The sequence below is a fragment of the Embiotoca jacksoni genome, unplaced genomic scaffold (genome assembly GCF_022577435.1).
Source record: "Embiotoca jacksoni isolate LCO1_2020_lvr unplaced genomic scaffold, fEmbJac1.0.p SCAF_36, whole genome shotgun sequence".
In the NCBI taxonomy this organism is placed as follows: domain Eukaryota; kingdom Metazoa; phylum Chordata; class Actinopteri; family Embiotocidae; genus Embiotoca; species Embiotoca jacksoni.
The window spans coordinates 2,321,368-2,337,877 of NW_027185388.1; the positions used below are offsets into that span (position 1 = coordinate 2,321,368).

General features: G+C 41.2%; 1 protein-coding gene across 1 annotated transcript in view; it reads right to left on the reverse strand.

The window, feature by feature from the left end:
* The window catches only part of chrna8 (cholinergic receptor, nicotinic, alpha 8), a 38,124-nt gene extending 27,547 nt beyond the window's left edge, over positions 1–10,577 (reverse strand). The window contains 1 exon segment of the mRNA XM_069165949.1: positions 10,060–10,577. Coding sequence (XP_069022050.1) covers positions 10,060–10,129 — 70 coding nt within the window. The 5' untranslated portion in view covers positions 10,130–10,577.
* Between the last annotated feature and the right edge of the window lie 5,933 nt (positions 10,578–16,510).

Sequence of the window (16,510 nt, forward strand, 5' to 3'; positions counted from 1 at the left end):
CCATGTGGACCATCACAGCGATGAAACAGAGTCATTATTGGTATACTACATCTCTACATGTCGCTTTTAGCAGATAGCGTATAAAACAGGCAGCTAACTAACGGCCGAGTGGGTCGGCTGTCATCGCTCCTCGTTGTCTCTCAACACGGTAATTAGTTTAGTTTAAATGCACAATAACCTGCTCTGTCTAGTATGACCTAAATTAACCATGAAGTGAAGTATATATCTGCCTTTCATCGCTAACGTTGCCATGTCGACCGACTTCTCGGAGCTCTCAAAATTCCCAGTTCGACAGGCGTTCAGTGGCTTTCTCCCACTCGGAGGTTGGATATTTCCCATTTCCCAGTTGCTGATGAACGCACCATTACACAGCAGAAGTAACAAAAATAATAAACAATAGAGTCCCCGGAGTAAAAAGTAAAAAAAAAAAAAAAAAAAAAAAAAGAAGAACTGAGAGTAAAATAGAAACAATGGTGGGAGGAACTGACAGCTTTATATTCTGCTGTTTACATCTATAACCAAGACTCAATCAAGCCAGTAGTTTATTCTAACATTTAAAGTGTTCTCCCACACATATTAATGCCTGTAATCTAATCAGTGCTATTATAGCAATTATTTCCAACACTGTTCATGCAGCGCCAAATCCCTGAAGAAACCCTGATTGAGTCACAATATGCTGAATGTAATGAGCCCATTATCAACCCACTGAACTTTAATTGTGTTGACTTGTGATTTCATTTAGTCTCTCCTGTAGTCATTAGGCCTCAGCAAGAGGTTTACGCTGAACAACAAGGCATCCATCTTTGACAGGAATGAATATTATAGCACAGTCCCTCATGCAAAAGTGAAGCCAGTTAGTAACGAAGACAGCCTGTTTTGTCTTCGGCACCATGCCGCTTGCATTGTTTCTCGTTCAACAACTGACTGACTGAGTTAGTTAGAGTTAGTCTGTCTCATAGCAGGCGGGCCATAAAATGAAAACTATGTGTAGTTTATAATATGATACTGAGGAAGCTTAAGATATCAACAAGCTCCTGACGCACAATCCAAAAACATGTCGGTGCGCTATCTTTATCATCTCGAAGCCCACGTGGTAGTATTTCATACGCCTACAGTACGATGGCGCTGAGCGCTCAACGCACTGCAACTTAAGAAAACACATACAAATAGACAAAATACAAACAAATGAAGAAAACATCTTCATCAATTTGACAACACAAAGCATTTAAAAAGAAAAAAAAATGCCCTGCAAGTACAACACAAGACATTACGGAAATACCCCGCAAATACACTAAAGGACAACAGAAGTGTTTCAGAGGACACTTCAAATTGACAAACAAGTGCTAACACGCTTTTTTTTTAAATTATTATTATTATTTTAATCGTTACCACAGTTTATGGCTCATGAAATTATTGATGAAAGCTGTCGGTCAGCGGTGTCGCTGGAAAATGAGCTAAAATAGAAGTGTTTTCGTCATTTAACATTGTGATCGCGTGATTCGGATATAAACATCTTTTTGGTGCCGTGCAGTTGTGCAAGTAAAAAAAAAAAAAAAAAGACCTGCACCATCTTCTTTATTTAAAAATGTATGCCATCAGAATAATTAGAAAGCCTATCAAATTCTAAACACGGTCGCTGACCCTGCAAAACTTTTGGAGGACAACTTTCCTCTCTTGAAGTTTGCCATCAGCAGAACATTCACTCAGCTTCTGGACTCCCTCATTCGTCAGTGTCTCATTTCAGCCAGAACTGAAAAGGTCTCCGCCTGCATGTCCCCGGTGACCCGCGTCCAAATTAGATGTTGTCTCAACATATTCCTGCAATTACTAAGTGACAACCAGGACGTGAGTGAAACCACACTGACTGAGTGGATGACTAATTAGCTAATGAGGCGAAAATAAACAAAAGACGGCTCGCTGTGCGTTTGTATGCAAGGATGTCGGTGTCACTGTCAGACGGGGAGGGGGGGCGTCCTTAAATCTTGGAGTGACAGGGAATCCGCATAACGGGTGAGAATGGCAGCCAGCAAAAGATGTTGAGATTCGAGTGAAGCGAGCCAAGAAGAAAACAAGCCGAACAGTAAAGAGGGCTGTCAGAGAGCCACAGCAAAATATATACAGTACATGACTGAGTAGGTGGCAACACAGCATATTCTTCTGTTGATGTACGAAACAGAAATTAATGTAAGGTGTCCTTTTACTTTCTCAATTACCTTCAGAGTGTTTTCATTGTTTCTAGCAAATATTGGGAAGGTTTTCTCCAATCGTCCAAGCCGTGAAGTACACCGAGTACCTCCTGCCCCAGGAAAACAAGAGGTGAAGATCTTATAGAAGCGCCGTTGATAGACAGAGCTATTAATGTACCAGGTAGGCCATGCAGGCGGCTCTTCGTTAGCTGTGATGACTTATTTCAGAGCGTCCTCGGGCGCTGTGTGTCTGTTATTAAACAGAGTTGAGGTTTGCACTCGGTCAGCTTCCTGAGAGCTGCATATTTATCCTCATGGTGTCCCAAATGTGAAGCTCCATGTCAGCAGTTCAGTGGTTATGTAACGGTTTTCCTCCTCACCACTGACTTCTTTTTTGATGTATTTTCTCAATTTCAATTAGTGCTTTGCATGTACGTTATCTGCCAATATATGATAGTGAGGAGTGTTTAATTCAAATGAAAATATTGGCCAGTCAGTGCCTTTAGATGTTGAAAAAAAAACCTTATTTTTAACACGTTAATTTAGTAAAAGCTGTTGAATTTTAAGGGTTGCAACCGAGCGGCAACCTCCAGGGCTGAAAAATGAAGCCAAAGACTGCAGTTCCTTGAATGGCCACTTGAGTCTGATTCCAAGATGGAGTCAATCCCCGTAGACGCCATTTTAAAATGCCCAACTTTACAGCAAAAGAAGCAGAATGATTAAAGGTTAATTTGAGGGACAGGTTTCAGAAACTAAGCTTCATTTTACCTGCCGCAGCTCCACCATTAACCATTGTGATGTAGAAGTGCTTAAAGATGTATCATCCATAGACTGTGTATACAAGTGGACGTATAGCTTCTGGGTTTGAAAAATGAGGCCGATGCCTTTAACTGCAATACTACCACGGGCCACTAGGGGGTGATTTCATAAGGCTCTGGCTCCATAGACCCCCATTCAACTTCTCTCATGAAATACAAAATCCATCATTTTTTTCCACCAGTCATTTTGGTGTCATTCGCTAAAGTGACTCTTTCTTATTAGTTTTCTGGCAGTCCATCAGAAAATACTCCTGTCATTAATTCGATATTAAGGCCTCAAAAAGTGTAATTTTTGGGGGCGTGTCTGTTTAATTAACAGTGAAGTCAGGTTTCAGCTATCAGCAGGCGGTGCGTAGTATCCTTGGGTTCCCAATCAGTGCGAGTCATTTTCACAGTTCTCTCCTCCCCCAGCTCGTCCAAATATGGTCGCTTCCCTCTTTAAATCGCTCCGAATGAGCAAGATGTCGATGGCCAAAATCCAAACTTGAGGCTTCATAACGTCAGCTCACAAACCAATGGGGGCCCTTCACTTTGTTTGGTTGCTGCTTTGTATCATCACATTGTGACACGACTGCCAGGTTGTTAGTTACAGGCCCTAAAGATGACCATGTCAACTGCAAATCCATAAATTCTAAGTGAAGAGGATTGATTTATTATCTGCTGCTGCACTCGTAACTGCTCGCAGCTCAGGAGATTCGAGGATGATAATGTGTAAAAGAAGGAGAGGGAGAGTTTAGACGGAGAGAGTATTTTTTTCCTGTTTACATTTTCCACTCTGTAGCAGTTGCCCTCGGGGCGACGCAACAGAATGAGACTGTAATCCAGTCTTCTTTAAAAACCTTTGTGACCTCCTTTAACAAGACAGATCACACCGACAGCCAAGTGGCTGTAAACTGAACCGGAGATGACCCATCGTTTCTGGAGTATTTCTTCTTATCCCTCACAACAATATTGTAACAGCTGCTTTAAAACAGTCTGTCATGAGAAAAGTGGCTGACTGAGGCTGAGCTTTTTCCTTTATGAATTTCAAAGAATCCTTTAATCATCTGTCCGTCTGTCTGTCCTGTCTTACATCCGTTATAAACCCCGATTACGCAATACAATGAACTGCATTCTAACAGTGATTGATGCTGATTTAATTTGTCTGTCAAACAAATTGTCTGCACTTTGTAAATCCAGATGTTAATCCCAGAGGAGGAAAATCCACTCCAGCTTTTGTTCTTGATGTAAAATGTTGGGCCTTTGAATCCCAGACTGATTTAGAAAACAGGAGTTGGGAAATCAGTGAGCGGCACTCTTTCCTACGTCATCAAGTTTCACTGAATAAGACTGGGTTCCCCCTTCCAATATGAGGAGATTATTATTATAAAGAAGATTATTATCTAATTGAATGTATACATTATATATACACAGTACATGCTATATGTATAATATACTATCCTCGCAGTGATTTATCCTTATTCTAAGATAGAAAGTTAGCAAAAAACTTTTCTTGGATACTTAATGAAGGTTCACAACTGCTGTAAAACTAAAACAAAGCACACAATGCAAACACAAATCAGAACCAGAGCAATACTCTAAAAACATAACTATTTAAGACATAAAAAAAAAATCCTGAATTGCAACGCAGTTACTGCTACTAGTTTAGAGCTATGCTAGCTATCAAAGTCAATCATTTAACATTGTTTGCAGATAAACAAATATATCGGAAAATATTATGTTTGTGATGTCAAAAAAAAAAAAATCAATAAAACAAAAATACTCGTGGACAAATGTGACCAAGGCAAAAATGTAGCAGATAAAAAAAAAAAAAAAGTAAAAACTGCTGCAAGAGAAGAAGCCACATTGTGCTCTCAACTCTGCCTGGTTGACTCAGGGAAATCCCCTGCTGTCCAACTACTACTGCTAAATGACCAAGAGGGGGCACTGCAGTACCTAAACATCGAATTACCTATGCTGCATGCACTTTGAAGTAGAAACGTGTATGCCTTTACATTTTTTTAAAACAAAACAAATTCTATCTATTGAACACCTCTAAACAATGTATTGCACTATTCCTATAATAGGTTTTGCTTTGCTTCAGAGGTACCTTTATACTTTCTGTAAAATAATGTATTTGCATCTTTACTGCATTATTTCCTTTAAAGACATCCACATCACCGCCTGTGTGAAAGCTCACGACTTCCGACTTCCTTATGAGTATTTCACTCCTTTTGTACTTCATCAAATTACCTCCATTGTTTGACATTCGTCACATCAGCTCATGTCACATGACCTGTGTCTTGTTTACTTTTCACACTGCAGGAAAACAGAAAACATCACAAAAACACACTTTCCTCTTGTAGACCTGCAGGTGTGTTACCCACTGAGAGAACAACGTGGTAAGATTTTTTTTTTCTGAATCAATATATGGAGGGGGGGGGGGGAGATCTGACTTTAAAGTTAAAAGTAGGAAGAGATGTTTTTCTTCTCCAATGGTAGGTCACGTCCTTTGAGTTTTACCCTCAGAGCCTCATAGAGATACAACATTCCTATTTTCTGTGGTCAAACTGTACTTACATTTCGGTCCATTCTCGCATCTCCCAGATCGCATCTGTTGTTTTCACTTTTCAGCAATAAACCCTGCGCTCACTGATACAGACCCACTGACATATCAATACAGTCTTAACAAAACCTGAAGGCATCTATCAATTTGAAATGGCTAACATATATCTTTCTCATTGCATTAGTGGCATTTCAAATTTCCATTTCAGAGCCCATTGGGGGGCCTCATTCAGTCCTCAATCATTAAAGCTCACTTGTACAGAAATAAGAGTTTCTTTGTATTGCAGGGATGCTGCAGCAATAGACATAAAGGCAATTTTTAATTTATGAGTCGCCCAACCTTGAAAGTACATGCTGCCTGGTGTCGATGCTGTTCTCATTTGTCCTGTCACAGACGATGACACTCACTGACACACAAACTGCTACAGGTTAGACGTGAATCATTCCCGTGTATGAATTCAAATACAATCTAACTTGAAAAAGTGCAATTCAAATAAAAATAAAAAAAAAATTAAAAATCACTTTTTCTGTTTGGAGGCTCACTTTGGTTCATTTATTTTCTGCATGTCGTTTGGAAAATGATACCACTTTGTTTATCTTCGAGTGTTTGTAATACACCCGCCGGTCCACTAGAGGGCAGTGTGTCTGTGCGACAGCTTTGCCTCAGGACTTCGCCACATGCAAACACACTTAACGCAAAAAAAACCTCCGCGTTGGCTTCTCTTAGGCGATCCTTGACTTCCGCCTTTCGCCATCCTTCCAACCTCCTTATAAGAACTTTAAAGCTTTTCTATTTGGTCTCATGACCTCTTTCGAGTGGCATCCGTCACATGACCTGTATCAGTTGACATATGTCTTCTCACGCTGCTCTCTAGCTGACCGGCAGATGTATTACACGCTTCACCCTGATAATGGGCCCCTTATAATTCTTATAATAGAACTGGACAGCATCTTTTCTGAGCTCCACAAACATGAATACTAACTCCCAATATCTTTGTAATAAAGGCTTTCTGATAAATTTCTTATAAAATCCCAGCCCAAGCTGACTCAGACGCTGATGACATCATCATTGTTCACATCACAGTTGTTTTAACAGGCTAAATAGTACTACCGTAACCATTAAAAGTGTGAAATTTGTAGATTCCTCCTTTAATGTTAAGACACATTTACATTTTAAGTAAAATTTGTATATTTACAGCTGAAACGGGTTCACGTGAGGTCTTTGTGGTTCGTGTTTAGGGAACGGTTTCACTACAGTAGAGAGCAGTTGTAGAGAAATCTACTCTCCGAAACTAAATCCTGATCGGGGCTTTCCCGTCTTAGCGTACGCACCATATTGCTTTCAACAGCCAGAGGGCAACACCTAACAGCTTGTGGCTCGCAGCGATAAAAGAAACACTCGAGGACAGTAGGCCAGTGACTGACTAGAGTAGACGAGAGTCAATCTCAGATGCCCCCAAAAGGCAAGAGTAGTGAACATGAAGAGCACGACGAAGGACAATAAATACGAAGCCATTGTACCAACTGTGACTGTGAACGTCACAGAGAATGCAATGAAAATGCCCAGAGAACCAGCCGTTGATATTCACAGCAGCTGACAAGGAAAATTACAGCTTGTTTCAAAAGCCGATAGCTGGCGGGATGAAGTACCTCAGTGAGCAATTAGGCCTCCCTCTTCTGAGGTAAAATATCTGCCCTGATAAAAACAACAACAACAAAACTGAGAAAATTGTCACTTGCATTTTGCTTGTGCAGAGCTTCAGGTTGGATTATAGGTAATTCCATTTTCCTTTGAAAAATGTTCCTTTCTTTTTTACATCAGTGTTGCTGGTAGAAATAATGTATCGTTCACATTATCCCACTGTAGGCCTCCACCATGTGTTTTTAAAGTCTTCTTATTTAATGTCTCCTTTCAAAATATGGTCTTTGCTTCCAGCTGATGAGGGAACATACCTGAAACGACATACCATTCAACACAGGGACAGTTATCTTGACAATACTCACGTAGACTATATGCAACCCCAAAGACAGGTTAAATATCGATTAGCTTCAGGCAATCTGAACATCCAGAAGACTTGGCTGAGTTTAAAATCGAATCGCATTAAAGCAGCTGGTTTGGCAAGTATCTGTAAAAGATCAATACATATGCAGGATCTCAGAGAGAAGGAGGACAGCAGGACTGAATCTGGTTGGATCAACTTATTCTCCTTCAGAATATCAAACAAGGTCACTGGTCAAGTTTGAAGGAGTGTTTCCACTTACACGAGCAGGATTCATACATGCAGAAAACAAGTTGTTCCTGGTTACGTATTTGCTTCAGATTTACAAGTAGAATGAATTCCATGCAGCATTTTTTTTTCGTTTTAAGAAACAAGTGCAACAACTAAATACTGAAAAACTGTCACATGCTAATTTGGTTACCATGTCAACGAAAAATAATCTATTTACACAGCTGGCACTGAACAACATCAGCATTATGTGGAGTCACGTTTGGGACCTCCTAAATGACATTTCACTCTTTAATTTGGTCTCTAGTAATTCCTGGGGAAAATATCTCATCAATTGCTGACTTGCTAACTTTATGAACTTGATTGAGGACAATACAAAAAAACAAAAAAGTATATTTATATTCATAAATTCTCTGAATAATTCGACCTCGTGTTTTCATCAAGGCTCATTCCGAATTAATTAATTAAAAAAATATTTTGTTCACGTAAACAAAGGCTAGCAAGACCCGCAGAAGGTACCTGCATGTGTGAACTTGCAAAAAACAAAAGCCTTTGACAGTATTTGTGGAGTCCAATTAGTAGAAGTTGTACACATACCCTCGAACCTGGCGCAGTGACAGCAACAAGAGAGAGTGTAACGCCTTCCATCGCCAGATAAAAGTCTGTATTTCACAAGAGGTTTTTACACGCGTTGTCAGGTGTGACATTCCCACCGAGCCAGCTCACTTCCTGTTTAGGCGGAAGGGAGGGCGACAAAACTTCTGCACTGCTGGTCCTTTCTCATCAGCAATCACTGTTCAAAACTTGTGTGACAAGTCTACTGCAATAATCAGATAATCACATGTTCAGTGAGCTGTGTAAAGATTGGATCCAGGCTACATCTGACACACTCTATAGACACTGAACGGACGGACCGTGTCGGTGTCAGACAGACGACGACAGCCAGGCGTAAATGTATGAACATCGCTGAAAAGACCTCATTTTAATTTCAGGACAGCTTGAATCCTCTTTGAAGCAATGTCCTGAAAATTGGAACCAATGCTTATTAAACAATAATTGAATCCTTCACTTCACTCAGCTATGAAAGTAGTACAATCTGGGCCTATTCTGGCACACAGCCCTCCAGACACTGACCCTGAATATCCAAACGTGCTTTATTTCTGGTGATTACAGATCTCGTGGAAAATATTTGACTTCATTCTCGGTGTCTGAGAAAAGTGCTGTGGGGCATCAGCATCTGGATGTCTGGCGAGAAATACGCCTCATTCAGTGCAGACGCTCTTATTATGCAGAGCATGTGTTTATCGGCCTCGGTAAAAGAGCTTCTTTAACTTATATTTATCCTCCATACAGTGTCCAGTTCATTGGAAAAGCTGTGAGGAAACATACACAGATACTCCTTACTATTGCCCTCACCCGTTTGCATGTGGGACCTTATAAATAAGGAATCATGGGATATTAAGCCTTCCAATTAACTAAACACGTTCTTAATTCAATTTTGAAGATCTCTGAGACTAGTTGATTAAATCTGATGCGTCTATATCTCAAGTCCTTTTTCTCTCCCTCTCCTCCAGTCAGACAGCAAAGACACTAAACGAGTATATTTCTATCTGTAAAGCAAGATGACATAATATACTTCTGTGCAGAAATATAGAGTGTAACCAGGGATTCAAATATATCACAGAGATTTAACCTCCTTTGAGGCCACTCCAGTTCAGTTCCAGTGTTGTCACGCATTTAACAATCCTTTGGCAGCAGATGAGACTGAAGGGATGAAGGGCCCCTGGACTTCGTGCACGCCCTCCTTATTGTGGGCCAGATGTTGTCGGCCCATTAAAGAAGGCTCACTTGAGTGCGGCGGCGCGCGCACACTCACAGACACTCGTGCACCTGCTGCAAGCTTGTAAATTTTGTAATGGAGCAGTTTATTAAACCATAAAAGACTCAACCTTGGCACATACAGCCTACTTTAATCCGTAATATACTGCGTGCCGTTTTATGTCACACGTTTCTGGATTAATATTGATAAGAAACATTCCCAAGAATCTACGAACAACTCCCTTCACTGTGGATACAGATGTTTCTCTCATGCCAGATGTGCTACAAACAGCCGAACTACGCCGAAGTGTGTCTCAACAGCGGCTTGCATCCGTCTGACAAATGTTTAACTGACAACAGCAAATGACAAAAAAAGAATTTAAAAGAACAAGCTCCATCTCCCACTCTCTGTCTCTTTTGGCATCTTTTTGTACAACAGCCCGCCTGAAGGCTCCAGTGACCCACCTTGACAGCAGAATGTGGCCCACAGGTAAACTCCGACAAACACACCTCCGGTGAGCTTCCGAGGCTCCATGGCAGCGGCGCGGCGCGGCGGAACTCCCGCTGTGTCCCGCTGTGTCCGCTGTGTCCCGCTGTGTCCGCTGTGTCCCGCTGTGTCCCGCTGCAGATGTCAAACTTCGAGGGAGTGCAGCTTTGTCAGACTGCGCGTGCTGCTCTCTCTCTTTTCCCTCTCCTGTCCCCTGGTCGGGTGCCGGAGGAGACGGATTGTGTCTTCCCGTGTTGCGGGTCGACTGTCACTTCAAAAGTCACTTTGGATTCAGCTCTCCTCCTTATTCCCCGCGCTGAGCTGTATTTTGATATCAAACATCTCGAGCGTGTCCTCTGCGTGTTTCCTGTCGGATGTGCGCGCGATGACAGCCACCTGTCCGCTGGCTGCTCCTCCTGCTCCTCCTGCTCCTCCTGCTGCTCCTGCTGTTGCGCAATGCCGCCAACTTCGTCAAGGTTTGTTCCCTCCGGTCATCCTCACCTGCTTTGTGGACGATGACTGCAGGAACACGCGTAATGCCCAGCATGCACACTTTACCAACAGAGGGCGACATGCCCCGCCCCCTTCACTTTCGGAAAACTTTCTTGCACTCAAGTTAAATGCTTGATTAAATATTTGTTTGACCTTGTTGTTTTTTTCCTGAGTCAGTCGGTGAGCATGACCTCACCAGCCTTAAATAGGACCCCTTCCTCCCACGAGGGAAAGATGACGGTCTAATACAATTCAGCACAAAAACAAACAAACAAACAAAAAATCCTGCGTAAATTCAGCTCAGGTATGAGTCTGAGAAAGGGACTCATCTTCCCCTTCCTTCATTTCTCAGAGGATTATTTCCACTTTAAACTGTTCGTTTTATCGCTGTCTTCCTGCAACACCTCCTTTCCCTTCGAGCCACTTTGTCCTCTTCAGCAGGGAAAGTCAAAGCCCACTTTTACACAGCAGCCATTTCTCACTGCTTTTCCTCTGGGAGCAAATTCAGAAAGTTTTGAATGGAAGAACCATAAACTGTTGGAAAGGCTTTAAAGAAAGGGGAACCTTGGAATATTAAGATCCAAAGAGCACAGTATTAATAAACCCCACATCATTCACAGTTACCTTGTTTATTCTGTGTTTTAACAGAATGTCAAAAAAAAAAAAAAAACTTCATCTAATATGAAACTATAAAAAATATACACAAGTCAACAAAAACATGTCTGAAGAATCAGTTTGAAGTGAAAAAAATAATGACAGTTTGGCAACCGTATAGCTACTAAGAAAGTAATTTTACAGTATAGGGCAGAATAAATAATATAATAATAATTGGGAGGCAGGTCTCCTTCATGTAGTGGTAAAGAAGGTTTTTGGCGGGATGTTACACAGTGATTGCACCATTTAAACCATTTAAACCCATATTTTGTAAAAACAAAATCCTCATCTAGCACATGCAAAATGTTTGCTGGTTTACTGTGATTCACTGCAAAGCTGTGACACTGACACGCTGTCCTCCAGTGGACTGGTAGGTGTATTACACACTTTGCCTTAACACCAGATTGAAGAATTGTTAAGACATACTTAAAAAATAATGTGAACCTACCTTTTAATTGCAACTAAGGTTGTTTTTTTTATATCCACAGACTTTATATAAAAGTAGACGACGCTTCCAGGTCTGAAAAATGAGGCCGGTGCGGAAGTGCCTTAAGATGCAATACCACCGAGTGCCACTAGAGGGCTCTATAGACTGCCGTTCAACTTTTCTCGTGAAATCCGAAGTCGAAATTTTTTCCACAAGTTATTTTGACGTTGTTAGCTGAAGTCGCTACTTCTTATTAGTTTTCTGTCGGTCCATCTGAAAATAATCCCTCATTCATTAGAAAATAAACTCAAATCAAAAAGACGTGTTTTTGCGTGGGGTGTCTGTTTGATTGACAGGCCTGTGGTGCAGTCAGGTTCAGGCTATCGGCGGGCGGGACGCAGTATCGTCGGGTTTCCAAGATTACCCTATTTAATCAGTGACTGTCCCTTCTTTCATTTACCTGCCTTTGAAATTGGTTAAATTATCTTCATTTTCTGATCAGTTTGACTGATGGCTGACCCGGCATGAGGTCTGACCCGGCATGAGGTCTGACTCGCTGAGTCACGAGCATTTTTGCAGCAGCAGTGCAGATGATGATTTAAGTCGGATGAGCACAATTCTTCACGTCGGCATGCACCGCTGCGTGTGTCTTTAATCGGCGTCAGCAGCCGTCCAGTTGAGGTGATTTGCGTTGCGTGTGGCCAATTGTTGAAGCATATTGCATCACATAATCACCTGTAACACGACGTGTGCGACATGTGGCTGAGCTTCAGAGTGGTGCTGTCAGCACCTTTCACCGCCATGACATGAGACGGAGCGTTATTGCGTGTGTTTGTGCACACGTGTGTGGAGGAGCTGCAGCCTCATTAGCTTTTTGCTGTGATGGAGTCCTGATCTGTTTCCTCACCCGTTTGCTACGCCGGCCTTCTTGGCATCATGTTCTTCCTTCTGTGTCCCTCTCAGTCACCCTCATCAGACCGCCATCAGCTCATATTTAATAAATGTCCTTTTGGCCGAGCCTGCCGGGAGCTGCAGTCGATACTCCGTGTGTTTTTATGTGTCTCGTTCTATATGTGCACCTGTTTATTTGTTTATTTACAGTGCGGCCCTGTATGTGTTGTGAATTCCAGTCCAACTTAAAGAGGTCCCTGCCTCACTTTATCACACACACACACACACACACACATATATATATATATATATATATATATATATATATATATATATATATATATATGGCAGTAGCCGCGAGCCCATCCATAAATATCAAAAACATATGATCATCTCGTGCAGAATCATCAAGCAGAAGGCTGGATATGTGATTTATGCTCGGGCTGATATACCACTGCATACTTCGCCGTGTTAAATCAGCATTTAGCACAGTGTGTATGGGAAGGGAAGTGACTCGAATGCAGCTACCGTCAAAGAAAAACTGAAAAGAAAAGCAAAATCTCAGCACCGAACTGCAGACCAACAAAGATGAATTTCGTGGAATATTTAGCAGATAGAGAAACTGATATTTACCTTAAAAGCTGCTTCTTAAATTTGCCAAGTGTCCAGATTTACATTAAAGCAATTGTTTGCTAACAGGATGAAACTGGAACATAAAAATAGCAGAAAAATATAGTTATAAGTGAATATGATAAATATAGGCACAAAATCATTACATCAGTGGAAAACCTAATTCAGTGAAGCTGTTTTGGTCTCCAACAACGTCGATTGTGTTTTTTTCTAAGGTAGCATACACAGTGCTCTTTTCATCAATGCAGCATTTTAATGTGACCTTTACTGGATTTATTTAAACAAGAGTAGATGGAGCTTCGTGTTAAGATCCATAACCAGCCGCTGGATCTTCTCACAGCAGCTCCAGCGCTATTTTTTTTCTCTAGAAACCTCTTTCTTCGCCTCTTTGTCTTGTCGTTTATCTATTTCTTCGCTTTCATTTCTCGTCCGTGTGCACAAAACAGAAACTAACGCTTTCCCCTCTTTCCAGGATGTCCAGCCTCCCGTGATGCCGTTCAGGATAGAGCCGGTATTTGTGACGGACGGACGGATCAGGTCTCACGACAGAAGACATAAAAGGTAAACCTCACACACAAAACACACCGTGTTTTTCTTTGACAGCCAGGATCATAATTTAAGAAAGGACAAGCTGAGGTGAGCAACACAGTGTGTTTTGCAGCACCAACAACAACCTTTTTGTTGTGCCTAAGTGCTTCTGGCAGTTTGAGTCATGTATAGTCACAAGGCTCATACACACACACACACACACACACACACACACACACACACACACACAGAGTTTGTATATGTGATGTTACAAGGGATAACAAAGGCAAGAAGCAATCCATTTGCTGTGGACTCTGCTGTTCGGTCAGTGATTGGATGAATGATCAGGCCTCTCCCATAACTCCACCCTGTATTTTGGCCATATCGTACAAGCCAAAGTTGTCCTCATTAGAAATGCATGTGAGACTGACCTTGCTGAGAATGTGTGTTTCAGCCTTTCCATCCAGATGAGCTTCAGTACACAGCGGTGATAACAGATATGAGGCAGAAAATTGAGTCCTCCGATATGCCCAGAATTTCCCCAGAGTGCTCCCACGATCACCTTTTCAATCTTTTCTTGTTCATTGCAGCTGGAAATGTATGTCGGTATCACAGAAAATAAACCACGCGCTTCCCAAGTCTTTTATTGTGTATTTTTTAAGCCAGTCCCTCAGTAAAGCCGTACAATGACTTTATATTAGATTCAAATATCGGACACTTTAAGGTAGAGCAGGTTGGATTCTGGTTGAGTAGTATCTGGTTTATTAGTGAATGCTCATTTAGTTATGTAAAATACTGCCTGCCATCCTCATCAAGTTTTAGCGCCTCATGTATAAATGTATATCAGCAGCTTGTATTATATCCTGCAAACATTATTGTTTTCATTATTGGCCAGGAAATTAGTTTCAGACATTCATGGTCTCCAGAGGAGGTTTCCGAATGACTTCTGTTATGTTTTGTCATGATATTTAGCAGCTATTTATGGTGCTCCTATACATTTATTTATGGTGCTCCTTTATAATGAATTCTAATAAACTCGATAATCTATTAACTTTTAATAAGCAAAAAAACATTGACACAAATTTTCCGTGAGCTCAAATCTTTGTTTTATGACTTAATAATACTCTCGACATGCAAACGACATCCAGCAAACAAAGTCCTGCCAATCGGAAATGAAACTGCAACATTATGTTTTTGTGATACAGAGAGTGGATGGAAATGTGCTTTAATTTATATTTTCCTTAAAATATTCAGTTCAACTATGTTCGAAATTGGAATAGAAACCGCCTCTGATCCACAGCTGCTAGCATGGTATTCAGTCGCAATACTGCTGGTGTTTTTTTAGTGAATTAAAGTCAGATAATATGATTTTTTTTTTTATTCAGTTTATGTTGATGTTTTTGTTGTGGCTCCTCAAAGTTTAACATAGAGAATGAGTCACAGCTTTTTTTTCTCTTTAGATGCAAATAACTGATGTCCCCTGTCATACAAATTAAGATGATTAAATTATGAATCTCACCAGAGAAAGAAAGTACATGAAATATGTTTTTACTGAAAAGAGGAGATCCCTTCAAAATATTCCAGGTGTCTTACACTCAAAGACCTGAAAGTTTGTTTGTTGGGGTCCTGAGGGGGTTCGTCTCTCCCCTCCCACCCCCACCTGTCATGGTCTGTCTGTGTCACTGTGTCCCGCACACGCACACTCACACATTCCATCTCACTCTCAGATACCTGTGCGCCCACACACACACACACACACACACACACACACACACACACACACACACCTGTCTGCCTGAGTAAGATCTGTAGCCGTGAATAATGGACGAGTGGGCTGAGGTCAGACTGCTCTAGTGCTGGAGGAAACAGAGGAGAGACTTTCATTTGAGCATGCCAGCCATTTTTAATAAGCCAAAGAACAAACTCATGTCTTCCAGAAAGTAGGCCAAAGCACGCAAACGCTATGATATCACCGGGGAGCGCCACTTGTAGCAATATTTGGAGGGTGCCAATAGCCTGAGGGCGAGACAAGACAGTTAGAGCGGCTAATAACGTAAAAGGTTTCGAGCAGACAAAGACAGCCAGCTGGGAAAATAAGTGTGTGGGGGTAATTAATGAGCCACTGTCTCCTCTTGTAATTACTACTGATGATGTGCCCCACAGCAAAGCAGACAACTCAGGGAAGCTCTAATAGATGTGGTCAGAGGGGCGGGGGGGAGGGGGGGGCTGACAGCATAATGCCATGTAATATACAACACTGTCATTGCATTTGATCTCACAGGCTTTCATTTTCTCTGTTAGCTGTTAATGAGCGTAAAAAAAAACCCCTGCAGTTTTTCATCAGAGCTGATGCAGTGAATGAAGATGTGTCATTTTGTTTTATTGCATTTTTATATGGTTAATGTCTTTATTTGGTTATCCTCTTATTTATGAGCTCATGAGCCATCTGTGACAGTATTTTTGTTTGCATGAAACCAGGTGTTCATATGACAAAATAAAAAAGACATTTGCTGCCATTTAGTGGTGATACTGTGTCATTACAGCTAAAATAAATAAATAAAACAAAATAAAAAATAAAATTGGTCCACCTTATATTGCCTGCTCTCTTCCATACTTAGAAAGTGCTAGATTAACGTCTAGGGGCACCCATAGCAAAAAAAAATAGGACCCCTACTGACCCTCCTTTTCATCCATTCTACCTGCAGTTTGTATGTTTTACTTGAACAAAGAGTTTATGAGGCTAATATGTATTCAGAAATATGACTATGTAAGCACAACATACTTAAAATAATAAAGGTTTTAAACGT